At 41.3% G+C, this 23,337-nt stretch overlaps 1 protein-coding gene across 1 annotated transcript in view; it reads left to right on the forward strand.

Annotated features, from left to right (window-relative positions):
- LOC126183621 (uncharacterized) overlaps nucleotides 1-23,337 on the forward strand; it is a 227,241-nt gene that overhangs the window by 100,937 nt on the left and 102,967 nt on the right. Inside the window, exons 4-6 of the mRNA XM_049925739.1 lie at nucleotides 656-867; nucleotides 2,561-2,678; nucleotides 2,790-2,966. Of these exons, the coding sequence (XP_049781696.1) occupies nucleotides 656-867; nucleotides 2,561-2,678; nucleotides 2,790-2,966 (507 nt within the window). The remainder of the gene's footprint in view (nucleotides 1-655; nucleotides 868-2,560; nucleotides 2,679-2,789; nucleotides 2,967-23,337) is intronic.

The following is a 23,337-nucleotide window of genomic DNA, read 5'->3' on the forward strand; positions in this document are numbered from 1 at the left end:
TACGGCCAGAGGTGGTTGTTCTGGGTACTGATGTCTCAGGATGTATGCACCCAATTTGCATGAAAATGTAATCACACGTCAGTTCTAGTATAATATATTTGTCCAATGAATACCCGTTTATCATCCGCATTTCTTCTTGGTTTAGCAATTTTAATGGCTAGTAGTGTATTACTGATGATTGAAGTCTCTGTTACGTATATCTGTTGTGAACTTACGGAAAGACGCTACGAACTTATGCACCAACCTGATAGTAGTAGTCCTATGGACAACCGATCGTTGTAGTAAATTGTGAGAGTCCATAACAGCGGATTCCAGTAGAATATGCAATTCTCGTTTCTACGTAAATACCCATTCAAGTGTTAACAGGTTTAAAAACGCAGTTCGTCAGCTGATCTGATAGATGGAGCGAGCGAGACCTATCCTCGTGACGTAGCGCTGCGGGCTGTCTTTCTCGTCGCATGACCACATGGTACTGGTTCTACACCTTACACAGCGTTCCACTGTCACCAGCGTGTTTATTTTAAGGCGTTGACTAATGTTTTGTACGGTGGCACTGTTATGCTATCGCTTATCATAAGTAATTTTAAATTGTGGTGACGTGTATTTCGGTAATAGCGTCATTTCATATCTTCATGCACACTTATTTTGTTTCTAGGTTTGTCACAAGGACATATTCGCTAGCGGGAGGTACATGGGCATACCTATTTTGGAGTCTACGATGCTTCCAAAGCGTGACGTATGGCACTGCCTGCAACAAGGCAACGTGGCGTTACACAGGGTGTGTGTCGGACATACGTTCGTCACTATTAAAACTCGCAGCGATGGGCATAACAGCGAAACTGCGCTGCGAGAGGTAGATATCTTAACGTAAGTATTTCACTTATTGAGGTAATATGAACATTTCTGCAAACATATCTTTACATTATCACACTAACGATAGACTCGTGATTTATGCAGCGATTGCTTTCCGGCAGCTGCTAAACGTATCTTGTAATCTTTACAGTTTGGGAGAGAAAACACGTTTCTACCGTTATTTGAGATCGCGTGACTGAAATGTATATTTAATGAAAAATTTTTGACACAGTCGCAGTTTTGGTGTAATTGTAATTGTAGCAAAAGTTTCCTGATAAAAGAACTTAACATTACGTGACTGGCAGAATAAATCATTGCAGACGTATGGTGCTTTTCCATAAAATATTCTTTGATTAAAATAAAAAATCTTTAATTTAGATAATGCGGGCTAAGTTACTTATTTGCAAGAAAAGATCTTTGTCCACATTGTGAGCGCTAGTGTACGATTGGTTGTGATGAAGATGTTGGGACGAGCATTTCAGTTCACCAATTTACTTCCCTAAAGTCCTCCACCTGTTGAAGTCACATCTCTTTGTTTTCCACCATATTCCCTTTCTCTTTGTGTGTGTGTGTGTGTGTGTGTGTGTGTGTGTGTGTGTGTGCCAGCATTTTGATGGACATTTTAAACGTGAAAATAACATTGTCACAGCTGATATAAACATTGTGTGTTATCTTCTTTTCCTTAAAATGGTACTTCTTCGTTCTCTCATTTAGGCCTAGGATGAAACGTTAACTACCTGCTTAGCATGCTGTATGTATATTGTACAGTTATACAACAATTTAGTTGTGGAATTAGCATTATAGTTATTAATTTGAGACTTCACAGTCATGCTTGAGGTTTTACACATTAATTGCATTCTTCAATAAGCCTTGCTGTTTAGCCCCCTCACCCAAAAATCATCATCATCACTTGTTCAAGTAACTGACAGTGATTCAGACTGTCTAATTGTTTGTATACTTGCCTGCTCAGCGCAGTATTTTAGCCACATTATATTATGAGCAATTGTACAAATCATCCATGAAACACGCAACTAACCAAGTAACTCTAGAAAGGGCGGCTGCTTCTTTAGTTCTGTCATTTAACACTCTTGACACTTATCATGTCATTCTCAGTATTTCTTTTCACGTTGCTTTCCCGTTTCCTCGCCCGCATCTCGTGGTCATGCGGTAGCGTTCTCGCTTCCCACGCACGGGTTCCCGGGTTCGATTCCCGGCGGGGTCAGGGATTTTCTCTGCGTCGTGATGGCTGGGTGTTGTGTGCTGTCCTTAGGTTAGTTAGGTTTAAGTAGTTCTAAGTTCTAGGGGACTTATGACCACAGCAGTTGAGTCCCATAGTGCTCAGAGCCATTTGAACCATTTTTTTCCCGTTTCCTCTCCCAAAAGAGCACTACATTTAAATTACCACTGAATAATTGTGAATTACTGTAACATATATCATTAAATATGATCATTCTATCTTATCTTCATTGTGAACTGTAATTTTAATAACATTTTTGGATTTTATTGTGAAATATTAAGAGTGTTGATCTCAAAAATGTCTTTGTTACCGGCTTCACAAAAGAAATATCTGAGTACAAGTTCCTGAAATGTTGCAATAATGTTAGTACAGTATTATATTTAGTGGCTGATAAAGCAACTATTGTCAGTTTTACTTGGTACGTGTTCTGCATTAATTAATATGAAAAATAAAATGAAAAATTTTTTCCAGAGAAATTCGTCACACTAACATCCTTTTACTTATGGGTCTACTACATATGGAAGGATATCATGTTGTAATGGTGTTTGAAGACGTATTGGACTCACTGTATAATTTAATTCACGAAAAGGTTGGAAATATACCCTTAAATATCAATTTCTACTTGCCTATTCTCAGAAAAGCCTACGCAAAAGCCCAAATGGTTTTCTTCTTTGTCATTTATCACATGCTACTTTTACAGAAAGTCATTTTCACACCAGTGCAGAAGAAGAGTTTCATGATTCAGTTATGTGAAGTTATGATATTTCTTCATGATAATGGATGGCTACACACAGCAATTTCATCACATAATACACTTGTGACTAAAAATTACATTCTTAAGCTTTCTGGATTTGAATACTCACAAAATATTTACAAGGTAAGATAACTGTGCACTCAAGTACGTACTTAGTCGTGTAGACCTATTCTTTGATTGTGTTCTTGTTTGAATATTCATCTGTTGTAGGAACTGGCTATAAATATTGTAATTTATGAAAGTTAACAATTACACACCACCAAAAATACACGCGTCACTAACTGTGCAATTGCCTACTTACTATAATAAGTGACATATTACGATTTTTGTAACGACTGTGATATGAATATACGATTCTCGTGGAACCATTTATCAGTTTGTAAATGAAAGACAACTTATTTAATCGTAACTATCTCCCTATGGTACTATAATATGAGCCTTTTCCAGAGAAGTCTGTTAATATTTACCTTGTTTATCCTTCCTTCCTTCTTTCTTTCTTTAATTCTTAACATCACATTTAACAGGACCCTTAAGTAGGTGTCCGCAGCTCGTGGTCGTGTGGTAGCGTTCTCGCTTCCCGCGCCCGGGTTCGATTCCCGGCGGGGTCAGGGATTTTCTCTGTCTCGTGATGACTGGGTGTTGTGTGATGTCCTTAGGTTAGTTAGGTTTAAGTAGTTCTAAGTTCTAGGGGACTGATGACCATAGATGTTAAGTCCCATAGTGCTCAGAGTCATTTGAACCATTTTGAACCTTAAGTGGGTTCCCTCACATATTGTTAATTTCTCATGTTGTTCAGTTTTATTTATTTATTCAGATAACCCATTTGGAGGGTGCGATAAATCAACTTTGGGTTGCTTCTTTGGCTAGTGAAGTGTGGGCAATGGAATACATGCTCACTCCGTTCACAAATGTCTGTATTATACCAGATACAAAAATATTTTCGATCGCTCGGTTCCGAGTTAACAAGGCAAACGATACAACTGGCAGTCCCTCCCAATTTTTTTAAAATTTTCGTTGCTCTCAGACCTCCTTCATCCTTCGAGAGTGTCGTTCCTTTTCTTCCTGGGTCCACTTTCTTCCATTTGCAGACCTCTTTCTTTCCTGAAATCCTGCGTTTTATGTTGCTCCTTTAAAAAGTATTCTGTTATCTGTTATGTCCACTCTAATTCCTTTGTTTCTCATATTTTTGTCAATTTCGGCGAACCATGTGGGTTTGGATTTGTAGCTGTTTAGTAAGTTGAAGGTCTGCTTGGTTAGTCTGTTACTATCCATTCGTTATAAGTGGCCATAAAACTGTAGTCTTCTTTTGCTCTTTACATCAGTTAGCTTTGCCACTTTTAAATAGGGCTATGTTTGATCTTGATTTGTGTGCAACGTTACTACTATTTCTATAAAGTGCATCTCCTCTGTTCATTGCTTGTTGAGTAGGGGGCAAGTCTCCTAAAGATACTACTCAGGGTTGTTAGCTCTGAGGAATATGTTTCTAGCTGCACCTCTGGTAAACAGACGCTGGCCACTTTACCGCTTGCTGCAAGTCAGATGCGTTGTTGATTTTTTTCTTGTGTTGCTTCTTCCGCAAGTTCTGCCGCTCCAGTATCCATTTTTTCCGCCTTCACTACCGTTGAAGTCTTCACTGTAAACCTAGCATGGACCCTCACAGAATGCTATCACCCGGACCAGGTGAGCCCTGGCTTTTTTACGAGGTTGTTACTCCTGTGCCTCCTCCTTCCGGGCTTGGGTCCGCCATAACGCTGTACAGTTTAAATATTACGTAAAAAAAATTTTTGTATATTTGAAATATCGCCTTCTTAACATTGTTACGCTGTTCATTTCTTGCACTAACGCGCTAAGCGGACTGGTGGAAATGTGGCACATTATATAGCTCTTTTTTCGCAGCCAATCCCCAGTAAAACGGAGTGACGCATTTGAGATCCTAATTGAGAATATTTGGGAAGGGACTGCCAGTTGCATCGTTTGCCTTGTAAACTCGGAACCGAGCGATAGAAAATACACTACTGGCCATTAAAATTGCTACACCACGAAGATGATGTGCTACAGACCCGAAATTTAACCGACAGGAAGAAGATGTTGTGATATGCAAATGATTAGCTTTTCAGAGCATTCACACAAGGTTGGCGCCAGTGGCGATACCTACAACGTGCTGACATGACGAAAGTTTCCAACCGATTTCTCATGCACAAACAGCAGTTGACCGGCGTTGCCTGGTGAAACGTTGTTGTGAAACCTCGTGTAAGGAGGAGAAATGCGTACCATCACGTTTCCGACTTTGATAAAGGTCGGATTGTAGCCTATCGCGATTACGGTTTATCGTATCGTGACATTGCTGCTCGCTTTGGTCGAGATCCAATGACTGTTAGCAGAATATGGAATCGGTGGGTTCAGGAGGGTACTACGGAACGCCGTGCTGGATCCCAACGGCCTCGAATCACTAGCAGTCGAGATGACAGGCATCTTATCCGCATGGCTGTAACGGATCGTGCAGCCACGTCTCGAACCCTGAGTCAACAGATGGAGACGTTTGCAAGACAACAACCATATGCACGAACGGTTCGACGACGTTTGCAGCAGCATGGACTGTCAGCTCGGAGACCATGGCTGCGTTTACCCTTGATGCTGCACCATAGACAGGAGCGATGGTGTACTCAACGACGAACCTGGGTGCACGAATGGCAAAACGTCATTTTTTCGAATGAATCCAGGTTCTGTTTACAGCATCATGATGGTCGCATCCGTGTTTGGCGACCTCGCGGTGAACGCACATTGGAAGCGTGTATTTGTCATCGCCATACTGGCGTATCACCCAGCGTGATGGTATGGGGTGCCAATGGTTACGCGTGTCGGTCACCTCTTGTTCGCATTGGCTGCACTTTGAACAGTGGACGTTACATTTCAGATGTGTTACGACCCGTGGCTTTACCTTCATTCCATCCGTGCGAAACCCGACATTTCATTAGGATAACGCACGGCCGTATGTTGCAGGTCCTGTACGGGCTTTTCTGGATACAGAAAATGTTCGACTGCTGCCCTGTCCAGCACATTCTCCAGATCTCTCACCAACTGAAAACGTCTGGTCAATGGTGGCCGAGCAACTGGCTCGTCACAATACGCCAGTCACTACTCTTAATGAACTGTGGTATCGTGGTGAAGCTGCATGGGCAGCTGTACCTGTACACGCCATCCAAGCTCTGTTTGACTCAATGCCTAGGCGTGTCAAGGACGTTATTACGGCCAGAGGTGGTTGTTCTGGGTACTGATTTCTCAGGATCTATGCACCCAAATTGCGTGATAATGTAATCACATGTCAGTTCTAGTATAATATATTTGTCCAATGAATACCCGTTTAGCCGGCCGGTGTGGCCCAGCGGTTCTAGTTCAGTCTCGAACCGCGAGACCGCTACGGTCACAGGTTCGAATCCTGCCTCGGGCATGGATGTGTGTGATGTCCTTAGGTTAGTTTGTTTTAAGTAGTTCTAAGTTCTAGGGGACTGATGACCTCAGATGTTAAGTCCCATAGTGCTCAGAGCCATTTGAATCTTTTTTTTTTTTTTTAATACCCGTTTATCATCTGCATTTCTTCTTCGTGTAGCAATTTTAATGGCCAGTAGTGTATTTTTGTTTCTGGTATAATACAGACATTTGTGAACGGAGTGAGCACGTATTCCACAACTCACACTTCATTAGCAAGCAGATCAGATTCAATTTCTTGTCATGAATTTTACACCTAATACCTGGAATATCTAAACAGATCGTATAAAAAAAAAAAAGTGGCTGAAATGGCTCTGAGCACTATGGGACTTAACAGCTGAGGTCATCAATCCCCTAGAACTTAGAACTACTTAAACCTAACTAACCTAAGGGCATCACACACATCCATGCCCGAGGCAGGATTCGAACCTGCGATCGTAGCGGTCGCGCGGTTCCAGACTGTAACGCCTAGAACCGCTCGACCACCCCGGCCGGCAGACTTAAGGGTACTCAGGGAGTTGTAGCAGATAAGCGAAGTCTCAACACTATTACAGATCGTATATAGTAAATACTCATGGGGATACACAATGTTTTATTTTGTATGTATTATTATAAATTATTTTAACAGCAACCATAGCTAATATTAATGTGTAAACAAAACAATATTGAAAACGTAATAAACTAAAAGCAACATCTAATAAAATGAATTATATCAAGGTCTAATTGAGTGCTTTCCAGCTTATATTACTAGACATGTTAATGACGGCCCCGGAAAAACCCTTGCCGACTAACTAAAATTATACCTGATCCTAGACCAATTACTGATACACTATTGTCGATTGCCCACATTTGTATGTGCATACCTAGGCAATCCTCAAGTCTACGCATACCCATGTGGTGGCCATTTTCTTTGTTATATGCGTATGCATATATTTTAAAGTGTCTCTAAAGTATATTTGCACTGATGTGGCAAAACATTATGACCAGTTTCTTATTAGCTTGTTTGTTCGTCGTTGAAACGAAATACATAACTGATCCTGCGTATCAGGGATCCGACAGTTTGTTGGTAGGTTCTGGAGGTATGTGACATTAGATGTCTACGAACAGCTTATGTAATTCGCGTAAATAACGGGCCGCTGACTTGCGTACGCCGTGATGGCGAAAGATAGCGACCCAGTTGGGTTCTATAGGATTTACATCAAGCGAATTTGGTCGCCAAGACATCAACGTGAGTTCAGTATAATGCTCCTCAAACACGGTTCTGGCTCCGAGACACGGACAATTATTATACTGCTGAAAGATGACATCGCGGTCGGGGAAGACATCAAGCATGAAGGGATACAGCTGGTTCGTAGCTGTCAGCGTGTCTTCGATTACTACCACAGGTCCATGCAAACACAGGACAATGTCTCCCATAGCATAAAACTGCTCCCGCCAGCCTGCTTCCTTGGCGCGCTGCACGTTTCGAGCCACCATTCACATCGATGACGACGACGTTTGTGGAGACGATCAACGACGTAGTGTAGCAAAAATGTGATTCACCCGAAGAGCCGACACGTTTCCATTGATCGACGGTCGAATCCCGATGATCCCATGCCCACTGCAATCGTAATTGATGTCGTTGAGTCAACATGTGAACACGTAGGGATGGTCTGCTGTGGAGCTCCATATTGAACAATGTACAATGGACTGTGTACTCCGAAACACTTGTGCGTTCACCAGCATTATGCTCTTTCGGCAGAGATGCCACAGATCACCGTCTATCTATAGCGCAGACAAGTCTCCGAACCGCGTGTTCTGTGAAGAGTCTTCGACGTCCAACCATTTAGCGACTAGTGGTAGTTTCACTTTCCCTCTACATCTTTCCGTAGATGTTCACGACAGTAGCACGTGCACATTCGACCAGCTTCGCCGCTTTTGAGATACTCGTTCACAGACTCTGCGTAATAATAATCTGCCCTTTGTCAAAGTCGCTTATCTCAGTGGATTTCCCCATTTACGGCCCTTATCTTCGCTAGGGTGATCCCCCGTCCGTATCTGCTCCGTTGGTATACTTTTGTTAACACGTCACGTGACCGCAACGCCACCGGGCGGCATGCAGCGTCGCGTTGGGCAGTGGTCATAATGTTTTGGCTAACCAGTGTATATGTGCCTCTCATTCTCCATGATGGAGAAGAAACTTCTTGTGACCTGTTGACGTTATTTTGATATTGAATGTCCACTTAATCCAGTAGTTCCCAACCTTTCTTAGACCATTAGCCCTGAATGCAATTAGACGTTAGCTAGTACCCTGCCCTCCCTCCACCAAACCGTATGTGCCCCCCCCCTACCCTTCGCCCCAACATTATCACCAACCTTAGCACCTAACTAAACTGTAGAATGAAAGACTTATTTGAGCACCTTTATTTTTAAAATGATGAAAGACGAATGATATTTAGTTTTTGTATGTACGTATGTGTGTGTGTGTGTGTGTGTGTGTGTGTGTGTGTGTGTGTTAGAATGAATGACGAAGGAATTCGTGGTGCACCGCGAGTAATTCTCAGATAAGAAAGCTAACTATTCACTTATTACAAAACATGTTTCCGCTGCATTACTTCTCTCCATTGCGACACTTACTTGACTGTACACTGCAACTCCATTTAAAATCAATCAAGTTAAAATGTGTGCACTATACTTACTGTTCGTAAATCACTAGATTGCTGCACTCCCTGCTTCTCAGTTGGAAGAAATTGGAAGTCTTCAGGCTGTTAATGCTTTGAGTCTGAAAACAGCCACTAATAATAATGATAATAATACTGCGTGCAGCACTGAGAAGCCCCTATATAGTTACTGCTGTGTCGTGCTGTAAATTAATTCGTTTATCTGTTTTGAAGCGAGAAACAAATCAATTTCTGACAATTGTAGGTGCTATCTATAATTTGGAGAAGACCTGTTCTTTTGATGTTTACCATTCCTAACGCATGTGTCTCACTTTTACCATCAGCGTTGTATGGGACAGTGTGTAGTGGGTGGACTATATGAGGAACCTGTAACCTACATCGCATTAATGCTACTAATTGAGAAAAAGTAATTATTGGTAACTTATATAATCAGTATTAGAGTCCTACAAAATTATGGTAATAGGATTGATGCTTTGAAAATAATTTAGTATCGTAATTAAACAGAATCTAATCGTTTAGTTTCTACCCCTCAGAAAATTTCATTTTCCCCCTCAGAGGGTAATGACACCCAGCTTGGAAACCACGGACTTCATCTTATTCACTGAAAGTTGAGCAGCTGTGTTATGGATATATTAACTGTAATACAAAAATTTCGGTCACTTGCAATTGTTTGCAGGTCGCAGTCCAATTGTCTGCATTATCTCGCTACATGGAAACGAGGCCAACTGAAAACTACAGAATCAGAGCCTTCCTCTCCACATTCACAGCCTGGTGTGTTACATCCCATTCGATGCAGAAGTTTGGGAGATGAATCATGACCTGCTAATTCGTGCATCATACCTTGAGTAGGGACAATGTCGCGCTGTTTGAGCCTGTTCGTAATTCTTGCGAATATGTTATATACTGTATCTGCATTCCAGTGCTTCTATTGTCCCAGTCAGACAACCTTTCATATAATTTTCAGTGTCTTAAGTGTCGTTTATTAGTAATATGAGCTCCTGTGACCTCTACACATGATCATATTAGTCACGCCGCAACCCATACAACTCTGTCCTATAACGTACCACGATATCCATCGGATATATCCCGAAAATCACCTTCGACAGGTGTAGTGCGAAAGGCACTAGTGAGCCTAAGAAGCACGCTCCGCTGAATTCGTCGCAGCATTGTTTTGTAGCTTTGTAGTCGAAGGCGATGCGCCGCGCGGGATTAGCCGAGCGGTCTTAGGCGCTGCAGTCATGGTCTGTGCGGCTGGTACCGGCGGAGGTTCGAGTCCTCCCTCGGGCATGGGTGTACGTGTTTGTCCTTAGGTTAATTTAGGTTACACGCAGGCAGCAAAGCACACAGTAGCGTTGAAGATTGCTTCGTGATATAATCAGACCACATGCAACGGTAATTTGTAGTCAGCAGCGCCAGCACGGACAATCTTACACGTAATTGTCGCTTCTTGAAGGTTTTCTGGCAAGAGAAAGTCTCCCCATCAGAAGTATGTAGGCATATACACTGAAGCGCCAAAGAAACTGGTATAGGTATGCGTGTTCAAATACAGAGATATGTAAACAGGCAGAATACGGTGCTGAGGTCGGCAACGCCCATATAAGACAAGTGTTTGGCGCAGTTGTTAGATCGGTTACGGCTGCTACAATGGCAGGTTATCAAGATTTAAGCGAATTTGAACGTGCTGTTACAGTCAGGACACGAGCGATAGGACACAGCATCTCCGAGATAGCGATGAAGTGAGAATTTCCCCGTACAGCCATTTCACGAGTGTACTGTGAATATCAAGAATCCAGAAAAACATCAGATCTCCGACATCGCTGCAGCCGTAAACAAGATCTTGCAAGAACGGGACCACGACGACTGAGGAGAATCATTCAGCGTGACAGAAGTGCAACCCTTCCGCAAATTGCAACAGATGTCAATGCTGGACCATCAACAAATGTCAGAGAGCGAACCATTCAACGAAACATCATCGATATGAAGCCTTCTGGCAGATTAAAACTGTTTGCCAGACCGAGACTCGAACTCGGGACCTTTGGCTTTCGCAGGCAAGTAACTACCAACTGAGCTACCCAAGCACGACTGACGCCCCCTCTTCACAGCTGTACTTCTGCCAGTACCTCGTCTCCTACCTTCCAAACTTTACAGAAGCTCTCCTGCGAACCTTGCAGAACTAGCACTCCTGAGAGAAAGGATATGGCGGAGACATGGCTTAGCCATAGCCTGGGGGATGTTTCCAGAATGAGATTTTCACTCTGTAGCGGAGTGTGCGCTGATATGAAACTTCCTGCCAGGAGTGCTAGTTCTGCAAGGTTCGCAGGAGAGATTCTGTACAGTTTGGAAGGTAGGAGACGAGGGACTGGCAGAAGTAAAGCTGTGAGGACGGGGCGTGAGTCGTGCTTGGGTAGCTCAGTTGGTAGGGCACTTGCCTGCGAAAGGCAAAGGGCCCAAGTTCGAGTCTCGGTCCGGCACACAGTTTTAATCTGCCAGGAAGTTTCATATCAGCGCACACACCGCTGCAGAGTGAAAATCTCATTCTGGAATCATCGATATGGGCTTTCGGTGCCGAAGGCGCACTCGTGTATCCTTGATGAATGCACGAGACAAAGCTTTAAGCTTCGTCTGGGCCAGTCAACACCGACATTGGACTGTTGATGACTGGAAACATGTTGCCTAGTCGGACGAGTCTCGCTTCAAATTGTATCAAGCGGATGGACGTGTACGGGTATGGAGATAACCTTATGGAGCCATAGACCCTGAAAGTCGGCAAGGGACTGTTCAAGCTGACAGGAGCTGCATAATGGTGTGGGGCGTGTGCAGTTGAAGTGATATGGAACCCTGGATACGTCTAGATATGACTCTGACAGGTGACACGTACGTAAGCAACCTTCAGAATAGTTCTCCACCCCCCGTACTCTTATGTATTTGTGGACAGCCCTGCAGAATTCATGGTGTCAATGCCCTCCAGCACTACTTCAAACATTAGTCGAGTCCATGCCACGTCGTGTTGCGGCACTTCTGCGTCCTCGCGGGGGCCCTACACCATATTAGGCAGATGTACAGTCATGCTCAAAAGTATCCGAACGACCTGAATTGCATTTCTCCTGATTCGCATGCAGTCCACATAACGCAGCTGTCTAGCAGATCCTCTAATCGCTCCTCGGTACAGTCGTTTGACTATTGAAAATGGTTCCAACAAGTCACCACTAGAAAACACTGTTCTGTATCGCAATAACATAAGATGTAAAATAATACCACGATACTACAAATGTCAGGGAACACCTTCTCACAGACAGGACTGTCCTTAAGGCTTGTAAGCTCACATTTATTACAATAAATGACATTCCTGAAATGTTACCACTCCCATTATTACGTCGGATAGGTAATGCACGTAGTAGGTTGGTCGTATTCATGATTTTCTCTTCAAAGTAACATACCGTACTTATTATTTAACACAAAATGACATTAAAAATTTAAATTATTCACGAGCAGCTAATTGAGAATATGTATGAACTTCAAATGACATGACGAACCGTCCCGTTCTGCATATGGATTCAAACCCAGGTCATGCAGACTAAGTGAAGATTTCGTGACTGACGGAAACTGACAGTCATTTCTGACTAGGCATACAGAGAGTGATATACCTCGATTTTAGACAGTATCAGTTAGCAAATATCAACTTTAAATTACGTAACGTAAACATTTGTAATGGACAGGAATTCCTACACAGCGTCTATTGTCCCTGTTAACGAACTACGAGAGATGTTAAATATTGCTTCTTCACCAGTAAATTACTTGAAATGCCGTGACGTCAAGCTTTGTGTTGGACAGGGATTCGAACCCAGAACCTAATCGGATTGATGTCGAAGCACAATCAACTGTGACATATCGGATTTTCTCGGTAGTAGCTAGCTGTAACTGAAATGACGAGAAGAAACATTAATTTTTTCCTTCCCAGGACTCTAACCAGGCACCTATCGCTGTTACATTCTAGAGAAAACGAACGTTAAATATGGGTTTGGTACACCAGCAGCGACATGTGAGCATGTTTGAACTAGAAATAATATGACGAAGATTTCAGTACTGACTGGGAATTGAGCCCAACACACATCGTTGTTGGCTGCACACAAAGAGACGTCTGATACCGAACTTCTCTACACCAGCAGCCTTGAATAACATCCTTGAGCTTACAGTGATCTCGCAAATAGTTCTGTCTCTCACTAGGAGGCAAAACCGTCAGATATCGTTAATGTTGACAACGGATGAAAATACATTAAAAATCAAAATTATGATCCACCAGCAGATAGATGTTCTTATGCTACAGCTTGATAATACATAATCAAAACTTTAGTTCCTGGCCAGGATTCGAACAAATTCACGCGCAAGACGTGGATACGTTCAGGAATCTGCAGTTTTGAACAAACAACAAATTGTAGTCGAGCTGTATTGTCACGAAGGGATCAAATTCCGCGTTATGGGCGGGATGAGCTTCATTCCCAGTTCAGAACCAATTTTATCGACCTACAGAAGCTCAAATAAAAAATGCAATAAGTGTCCTGTGACCATACATAGCGTTTGTTTTGTCACTAGAAATAAAGAACTAGTGTAAGAAAGGTTACTGGTGATAGAGTTTCTACATGTCGCCACTCCTGACTTTATTGTGGTTCAACCTAACGTCTACTTGGCAGAGAAGGAATATCATGTTTAATGTGAATTTTAGACCACAATGGCATTATACCTTCTTCACTTGGGGTAGCCAGAAGAGAATAGAATCTGTCTCTCCCTATCAAAAATCATCGGCAGACGTTGGAATCGAACCCACACCATAAGTATATAAAACTTTAATCAATCCAACAGACCACCGTATCATGTTCTCTGTGATTCATTTTTCTACCGTAACGCCATTGCACCACACTGGATGATATTTCTGACACACAGGCTCCCTGTAGTGGTTTGCAGCATGTTCAGTACATTCATTTACTTGGTTGACCAAATCACCCTGAACTAGCTGCCTCGGCTACCCTGTGCATACAATCGACTCCATTTTGTAATCACCGAAATACAATCACGTAACTGCCACCTACACAGAACTGCCAACAGTGTAGGATGCAGAAATTTAAATAGGAAGTGTTCCTTTTTACTTGAGCTACTCTATTGCGCTATCTGTTTGTTGAAAACGTTGTGCAGTGCAAAAGAAAAGCTGTAACTGTCTGTCTCTCAGAAGTCTAGATCTGGTCATATGCATTATCTCACAGCATTGTGAAATGTGGTAGTTCTGGAGGAATCGTTGTCGACTTCTGGAGCTGCTGTACCTACGTGTAAGCTGGTAGCACCGAAGATAAGACGTCGCGAATTCGAGTGCATTAACTGCTACATTTTTTAAAACGCATTTCTGCTGGCTGCTGAAGTTATCAAAATAATGGAACTTTGAACATAATTCCCATCACTTCTCAACCCAAAACAATATCATGTTAAAAAAGTGCTAACTTACGCGACATTTTGTGCTTTTCAGGTTTAAAAGATGGCCAGGCAATAGGGCATCTCGAAACTTTTGTATTATATATGGGGAGAGCACATCGTTGCAAAATACGCCAATAAAGTATTTTCTACATTAGCTGTCATGTGATAGTGGCATTTTATTCTTCTTCATAGCTTGTTTTACAGCTTTTACTCAGAACGAGTTTTCTACATGCATGTAATCAATAAACTGCATGTACATTGTCAGACTGTTATAAATAACATAAGAGAATTCGCATATATGGTTGATGATTAATTTCTCTCTCATGTTTCCTATTGCTTTAACAACACTACAAGAAACCTTACTAAGACTGTGCACTGTATTATAAGAAATGAAATAAAAGTACCCACGAGAACCTTATGACGAAAGTCTGTTTTAATAAAACTGAGTATCTGTACACAAGCATGCCTCTATCAGCACGAATTACTAAAATACTACTCACTTCGATTTCGATTTGGTCTGTGTTTAATTGGTGTACTGTGTCACACTGAAGAGGTATGCAAATGTGGCATTTCATAAATAAAGTTATGTATTCCTAGAAATCTAAAATTTGCTTGTCAGCAGCGGAAAGAGGCGTTACCTGTGTGCAGAATTGTAAGTTTTCCACACTTGCGATATGAGCCGGAAGTATTTTCTTGCGATTTTCTTATCGATGTTTCATCTGACTGCTTGTAGCTCTTTCACAGAAGGGGTAAAAACGTTACTGTCAACGAGACTGGAACTGAGAACCATTAGAGACGCTTTTTCATAGGTCAGCGCATTACCAAAGATCTAGTGAAGCAGTATATGTCTGCGTCTCCTCTTACGAGGCCAGTAGTGGCTAGAACTCGTAAACCGCTATTTAAAGGACGAGATTAGTTGCGATTTCCACGTGCAACGACTTTCCTGGGCTGAAAACCATAAATTTACAATCTTCTGTCACACCTCAATCGATAATAACTCAGATTATTCAATGGGAATGACAGGAAAAGTCAAGTGAACTTTGAGGCTTAATTCCGTGCACACCAAGAAGTAACTCGTTGATCACAGAGTTGCCAAACATTCCTTGCCTTGTTGCCAAATCTCAATTACAGTACCAGCACGGAGAAGACGAACCGATGTGATGCTACAGCGGGCTGGGAAGTGACCATAGCTGGCGTCTCAAGGACGCGGCTGCTACAGTCTGGAATACGTAATGAGTCTGATTTGCGTTTCTGTAACTAGGTTTAGGGACTGGAGCGTAGTTACTAATAATACTCAGAACTGACTGCAAACTAAGCATTATAAATCAGTATCTCTCATAGTTGTTTTTATATTTCTTTCGTAAATGCACTCAAAACAAAGAAACTCATTCATGGACGTTTTCGTGCCTCGCCGATAGTCGAGAACACAAACAAATAAAAATAAAAAAAGAGTGTGTGTGGGTGTGTGTGTGTGTGAGAGAGAGAGAGAAGAGAGTGGGGGAGAGAGATAGATAAAAATAAAAAAGAATGAGAGAGAGAGAGTAAAAAATTTTTGTAAAGAAATTGAATCATGGTATGTAGAGAAATCTTTCATTAAAATGACACATTTCACATCATTACGAAATGTCGTATTCAGTATCTATGAAACAAGTATTAGTCTAATCTAATCTAATCATATTGCTGACTAGCCATGAAGAGTCATGAATTACCGAAATTTTCGCCAATATCAGTAACCAAAACTAAACTTGAAAATAAAAGATGACAGTTTTTGTAATAAACCAGGACTCCTATCAAGACCCTTTCGTCCCTGTTAACTAACCACGAGATATGTCTGATATACCTCCATTCAGAAGTAACAAAGTGTGCATGCATTTAAAGATGAAGTGCATGATGTGAAGTTCTGTGATGGAGATACGAACCCACCACGTAATCGGATTGTTAATTAAGTAAAACTAAATGTTGCGTATCGGTTTTTCTTACCAGCTGCTAGGTGTTTAAATTTAAAATATGAATACAAATTTTTGTGTCCGAGTGACAATCGAACCGCTCACCTACCGTCCTTTATCATCCACAAATATAGCTTAAGTATCAATTGCTTACTCACCAACGGTAAGATGTGTGCGTGTTTGACCAGAAATAACGACACCTATTTCAGTTGTTGGCAACACATGAACAGACATTAAAAATGCACGTCAATTTTCACAAGCAGGCCGGTGTGCATGTGATCGGGCTTGAAATGAAATTATGAATATTTTTGTGCTGGATCAGGATTCGGACCCACATATTTACCTTTCTAGGATACCTAGAGAAGACTGCGGTCTTGGGAAAAGGAACGAAATGATTGAAATATACTGTTACGAGAGATTCAGATCCTCGAAAGGGGAGATACGAATTCGAATCACAGCCCACACCAAATTTTTCAGAATCTCTAGTTCAATCACGTACAAGTAAAATAAGAGCCCTGTTCCTTTAAATGGCTATCGATTCCTCAAATAAAATAAAATTTTCTAATGTAAGTAAGTTCACTGGCGACAGTATTTCTGTTTACCATGACTTCCGCCTATGTCATTTTCCAACGTAAACCGGCTCTGCCCAGTTGGTAATGAAGGAACGTGATGTCTAATGCCGATTCTGGATTATAACGTCTATCTCTTGAGTTTACCAGAGGTAAAGTAAATTTGTTTGTGCCCCTTAAAAGTAAATGCCTGAACACATGCATTGCATCTGTGATAGTTCGTTCCACCAGACCATTGTGGCCACATTTCCCAGATCTAGGAATATGCTGTAACGGATGATGTGCTTAGCTTACAAACTTAGTCACGGTGGAAAAAATGCGAGTCTATTAAATGATTAAGTAGAAGCAAGCTTCTGACGAGGAGATTATGTTATTCTCATGTCAGCAGGATGTAAAGCCTCTTCTGAGCATCATAGCCTTGATGTGAAGCCATTTTGAAATTTTCACTAATTCAGCAAATTTCTTAGTTCGAATAAACCTACTGTGAAGTGTGAAGCTACCGGATAATTCGATTATTGCCGTCATTATTACTATCATCTTCTTCATACCGCTGCTGGAACACATGTGCTTGAAGATCATTTAATGCCTTTGGTTATTACAGAAGTAGTTGCCCGAGAATAGATTCTTTCCCTGTCTACGGAATCCTTTTCATGTTATCAGCAATTACTTTTAGATTGCATTAAAACTAAAGTAACTGATGGAGACGTTACTTGATAACAAAAACGCGCTGCCTTTCTTCATTTACTTGCGCCTAGAAATGGCTGTCGAATAGTGCCAAACCAAAAGCGAAGGGTTGTTACTGCCTTCCGATATGCGTCGCTGTCAGTTCTTCCATATGATTTGGTCGAGGTGACCTGTTTCAAGTTGTGTATGACAGAGAATGTTTTATAAAATCAACTGTTTTCCTTTGCAACAAACAGAAATATTTTCATTCTAAGCTATCAAAGTTCAAAATTTTCGCAATATTAGTTCAAATTTAATGTTCAAATGTGTGTAAAATCTAATGGGACTTAACTGCTAAGTCATCAGTCCCTAAGCTTACACACTACTTAACCTAAACTATCCTAAGGACAAACACACACACCCATGCCCGAGGGAGGACTCGAACCTCCGCCGGGACCAGCCGCACAGTCTATGACTGCAGCGCCTGAGACCGCTCGGCTAATCCCGCGCAACTCAAAATTAATATTCGCTTCTATAATCTAGGAAGTATTTCACAGTTGCAAAACCCGCATCTGACTCATTGACCTTACACTTAGTAGCAGACCATAAATTCTAGCTCGGAGTGACATCAGTTTGAGTAACCTAATGTAGTGAAGACTGTTTGCCAGTGATCTTTCTCACCGAAATACACGCAATTCACTCATTGAGCTCCATAAGTGCACTGTAACAGTAATTTCTGTTTGTGTGCAGTGCATACGGATTGTAGAATTTAGTGGTGCTCTCTCTTCAACTTCTGTATGCAATATGAATGACCTAAATGGGCCCATTATCATTACAGGCCCTGGGCAGTGCAACATCATACTGACAACAGTAAAGTGCTTATACTGACAACCTCACTGTTCGTTTTACCTGATTTTGTAATCGTTTAAATAAAACATGACGTTCCAGTGGGAGATATTTCGTCCCCCTTTTCCTTCTGTGAAATTTCTCGTAAGCTTTTTGCCTTCCAACCTGCGAAACGCGGCAGAATACGGCAGGTAAATGATTCACAAACCACGATTTAGTACCGTTAAGACGTTTTCTTTAAACATTGTCATAGCTGAAGGAATTTAGTTTCTTCTTAAATCGTCTTATGCAGCAACATTCACAGATATCTCAAATAGGAGAAACCCTTTATCCTGGTATGGAGGTTGTAAAACAGACTTCCCACAGTGTGTGTCTGTTGATCTTTTCATCTGATACCACTGCATAAGTATTTTGTCTAGAAGATATCAGGAGTAGTGCTTCTGTAGCTGTGAAAATCATTGGTTGAAATCGAGTTTAACACCAATGGGTGCAGAATTGCTAAATATTCAAAATGATTATCAACCTGAGTTCATCCAAAAACTGAGGTGTATCTATAATATTGAAGCTAGACTGTGTATCCTTGTCTTCCTTGAGTGGGCATTGAAAGGCGTTTACACACACGTATACAATACTATGAATACTTCGAACGCAATAGTTAACGTTGCTCACATAAACTAATTTTGTTTTTTTTTAATTCTCCTGGGTCTTCAGCGTGCAATATGTGTTGTAGTTACATCCTTAGACAAAAAAATTGACCGCCGAGTCCTTCACGTATGGTGAACAATACAGTCGTGCTCTGCTCAGAATTCTGTGTCCAGCAATATGTTCGATCTGGCAACATTGTAGACTGCGGCACTTCCTGGAGGCATTCTTGACTGCATTCTGAGTAAATCACTCTTGACTGCGACTGTAGTCTTGAGGTAAAACTCTAGACTAGCTAATACGACGTCTGGCAACCGAAAGCACACGTTGGCAAAATTTTTATCGCCCCTTTCCTCTCGGTAATGAAGCTATGAGTGTAGTTCAAGCGAATCTCTAATATATTTAGCTTTCTGTCAAATTGGTAATAACAGTTTGGTTCAACAATATTTCAGCGAGAGATTTCTTGGCCGACCATATGCCTCGCAGCACCGCATGCGTCTGAGTTCTCTGGGACCCGTTCGCTGCCTACCGGCAGGTATTAAGACACTGCGCTGCCTCTCCTTCTGCCGACAACGTCTGCTCCACTCCTCACTCTCGACGGTGTAAAATGCTTTAAAGTTGTTGAGTGGTGACCTATAAAATCTGTCTACGATTTGTGTTTCTCACTCGATAGCGACGGAGGCACAAAACCGTTTTTATTTGATGAGTATTTTATTACACTAGTATGCAATACATCAATGTGGCACAGAATTAATTTCATTGTTTCTGATCCAGTGCACTATAATTAAAGCATCACATCCTGTTCTTTTTCCTTTCACAGGATATTCTTCAAATAATTTATTTTTGTCATGGATTCATTTGTGTTAGTCAAGGCACAGAGTAAATGCAATGTAATATGTTTGGTTTCTTTCTTAGATTCCCTATGGAGAATGGATGCGAAACATTGTGTCAATGCATTTCAGGACCTGCTCTATAGCTACTCAGGCAAACTGCTTGTTTTCAGGTCCATGCTTTAATTAATGGAGAAGTGAATGCTGTTCACAAGTGATATTTAAAATATTTAATTGGATTTAAGGCGACAAAATTGCCCATATTTGAAGCTACCTAGAGAAAAAGTAAGTTGCAAGAGCCACTGTTAGCAAATGTCTGCAGAGAGTTCATAATTGCTAATGTGGAAATTTAGCATAGAGACCCTATATTAATCAAGAGGTTCATATCCTTCATACTTATCACCCTGATATGTGAGTCTTAAGTGAAGGACAATATTGAAATTCGTATCATTGACGGTCTATTCGAATTTCTTCAGAGACGCTTGTATTGTGAAGCAGCCTGGCAGTCAGAAAGCCGAGATCTATGACATTAACACAACTTACTGAGTCGAGCTACCAAGAGGACTTGACGTGTAAAGGTTTTCTTCCGATTTCGTCACAGTATTTTTTCTGGAGATTCGCAGCTCCGTAAAATAAATCGGAAAAAAAGCTCGCACACGCTGGTCCCTACCACGGCTAGAACTGACGGCTCATGGAGCCATTGCGACACGAGACAGAGGCAGTACCACAGGGCTACGGACACGCTGCTGCCAGCACTCCACTCTCATCATATTATTGGTCGCTCAGCCTCATAACGCATCGTGAAAGATAATAAAAGTTGTCACTTACGTGCAGAATAGTATTTCTTTAGCCAAAATTTGAAGTTTCTTTCTCAGTGTCTTAGTTTACATGAGGATTGTATAGCATGAGTCATTCGAATGGAAAGGGAATATCAAGTGAATTTAGCGAGTCAATTCAGTACCATACGCGGAAGTGATTGCACTGTCACATTGTTGTCAAATGTTTGTGACAGTGTTGCCAATTCTCAGCTGTGCTAGGAACAGCTCTGTAGCAGTATGCGAGGAGAATCCCGTGCTCGTGTCGTAGGAGGATACGCAGAGGAGGCGCAGGGTTTGGTTAATATGCAGCGTTTTCTCCTACCAGTTGTGTCAAAGATTCAGGTGTATAATCTTCCAACACGATCCACAAAATATATACGAGTAAAACACTTACCTTGTTACTTTGTGACAAAAAATTATTTCAGCACAGTAAAAAGTCTTTGGAAATCAACTTTGCAGACCTGTCACGGAAAGTAAGATAACAAACACTTTGAACCTCGAAATCGATTCCATCTACGTGCAGTATTGTGATCATACAAGTAGAATTTCATGATTGCATGTGAATGTAGAAAAATGTTTGTGCAAATGGAAGCTATAAGAAACACATGTAACTAATTATTCTGTGCCACGTAATAATCAATTCATTTGAAAAATCAGAAGAGAAGAAACTAAAAATTATGCCCATTAAGACAGAAACTAAAGTGCAGATGCGGGCACTGTGCAGATCTGCGCTTTTTCATCTTCAGATCTATACAAATAATGTATATTAACCAGCGTATTCATTGCGTTCGTAATGTTTCCCTCTTGTTTTATCTTCTAATGATGAACTGGATCCAAACCTATGAGTCTGATTGTTTCTTTGTATCCTTCCATCTACTATCTTTGTGTGTTATTGCTCCGTGTTCGAAAAGCTAAATATTATGCCTGCTCCCACGAGGTAGTAGAACGAGGTCGTAAGAAGGCTAACGAATTATAATCAAAATACTCTGAGACACCAGTTTGTCTGTCGTCATGGTGTTAAGAAATAGTTGGGTATTATTGCCTGCATCGCCGGCATTCCGTTGTCATCTCCTCTTACTGAGATTTTCATATTACCCTGAACACAAGACGCCGAGATAAATGTGTATATTCTCCGTGACGAAACATCCCACATTCCATTCATCCTGATCCATTCGTTACGTACATCGGCAGCAATGAGTGATACGAAAGCTTCTGTGAGGTGACGAATAACAATAACAATGGTAGTAATAACAAATCAGTAATCAAGGATATTTACTGCATTACAGACAATTTTAACGATTAACAGAATAACCAAGAAAGGCTGAGTGTTTAATTGGCGCACTGCATAGGTGTTCTTACCACTTCGTTACTGAATTCTGTTCTGGTTATTCGCAGAGAGAAAAGAAAGAACCCTGTAGCCATACAAATTGCTAGTACAACGAGATATTACCTATCAACTATCCTTGCTTTACATCACGAGACGAACATGGCGTCACCGAGCTGATATTTGAAATACATTTCTGTTTTCTCTCTCTGTCTCTCTTTTCCTTTTTATTTTTATTTTTTGAGGAAAGCATCTAGAAGTGCGAGTAATAATCAAGTAGGCATATAATCTACTTACAGTTATTTTCATCTGGATGCATAATGCAAAAATACACCTTTTAAGTGTGTTATTGTGGAATTCCAGTTATTGACAGTCTATTCGTGAGCTTGCTCGCATTCAGTGGGGTGAAACTTACCACAGAAGCAAGCAAAACACAAATATTTCTTGCACCATGCGCAACACACAAACGAAATCTCGCTGCACTGACGCGTTGTCCGATATGTTGCTCGGAAATTTATGTTGCTAAATACAGCTCTATCAGATATCAATTTGGATGCGTACCAAGTGTATAATAGTGTATCTTGAAATACGCAGAAAAGGCACATAGAGATATTCGACTGGAACATAACCATGACAAAGATTGTAACTGGGGTCGACAGCATCGTCGTCTACCACCTTGACAACTCGAATGGTGACAGTCATCGCAAGGCTACTTACGTTTACTGGTATCAAAGCTACAGCATGAAAACACAAACATGTTAATAACCCGAAGATAATTTTGGAACCCAAAGTAAAGTAAAGCAGTCATCAGTTGGAAGATTAGTTTGAACACCAGAGTGCTTTAATAGGCACAGTCTTGTTGGAGGTGGTATGCCGTTGCTTTCCTCCGACCTTTGAGTTGACATACCTAGCCAGTTAAAAGGGGAACCTAAAGTTCAACGTAGCATTCGGACCACAGTGCAATTCGGCATTTTTCACATAAACAAACACTGACCGGGGGGAAATAAGGGTAAAATGGGACAAACAAAACGTGGGAATAACCAGGGATCGAACCTGAGACCTTTGTATAAGTAGTCTTGCTCTTTACCACCATGAAACTGCTGGAACCTATGTACTAATAAAATGTTTTAATTGGAGACGCTCTTTCGGAGTACAGCATTGAAAATACGATTGTCCGTCTTCAGCTTTGGCCTCGATTTTTTCAAAGCTAGGGAGTGTCTAGCAGAAAGCTAGAACGGCCATGCAATATT

This window comes from Schistocerca cancellata, chromosome 4, assembly GCF_023864275.1.
Source record: "Schistocerca cancellata isolate TAMUIC-IGC-003103 chromosome 4, iqSchCanc2.1, whole genome shotgun sequence".
In the NCBI taxonomy this organism is placed as follows: Eukaryota; Metazoa; Arthropoda; class Insecta; order Orthoptera; family Acrididae; genus Schistocerca; species Schistocerca cancellata.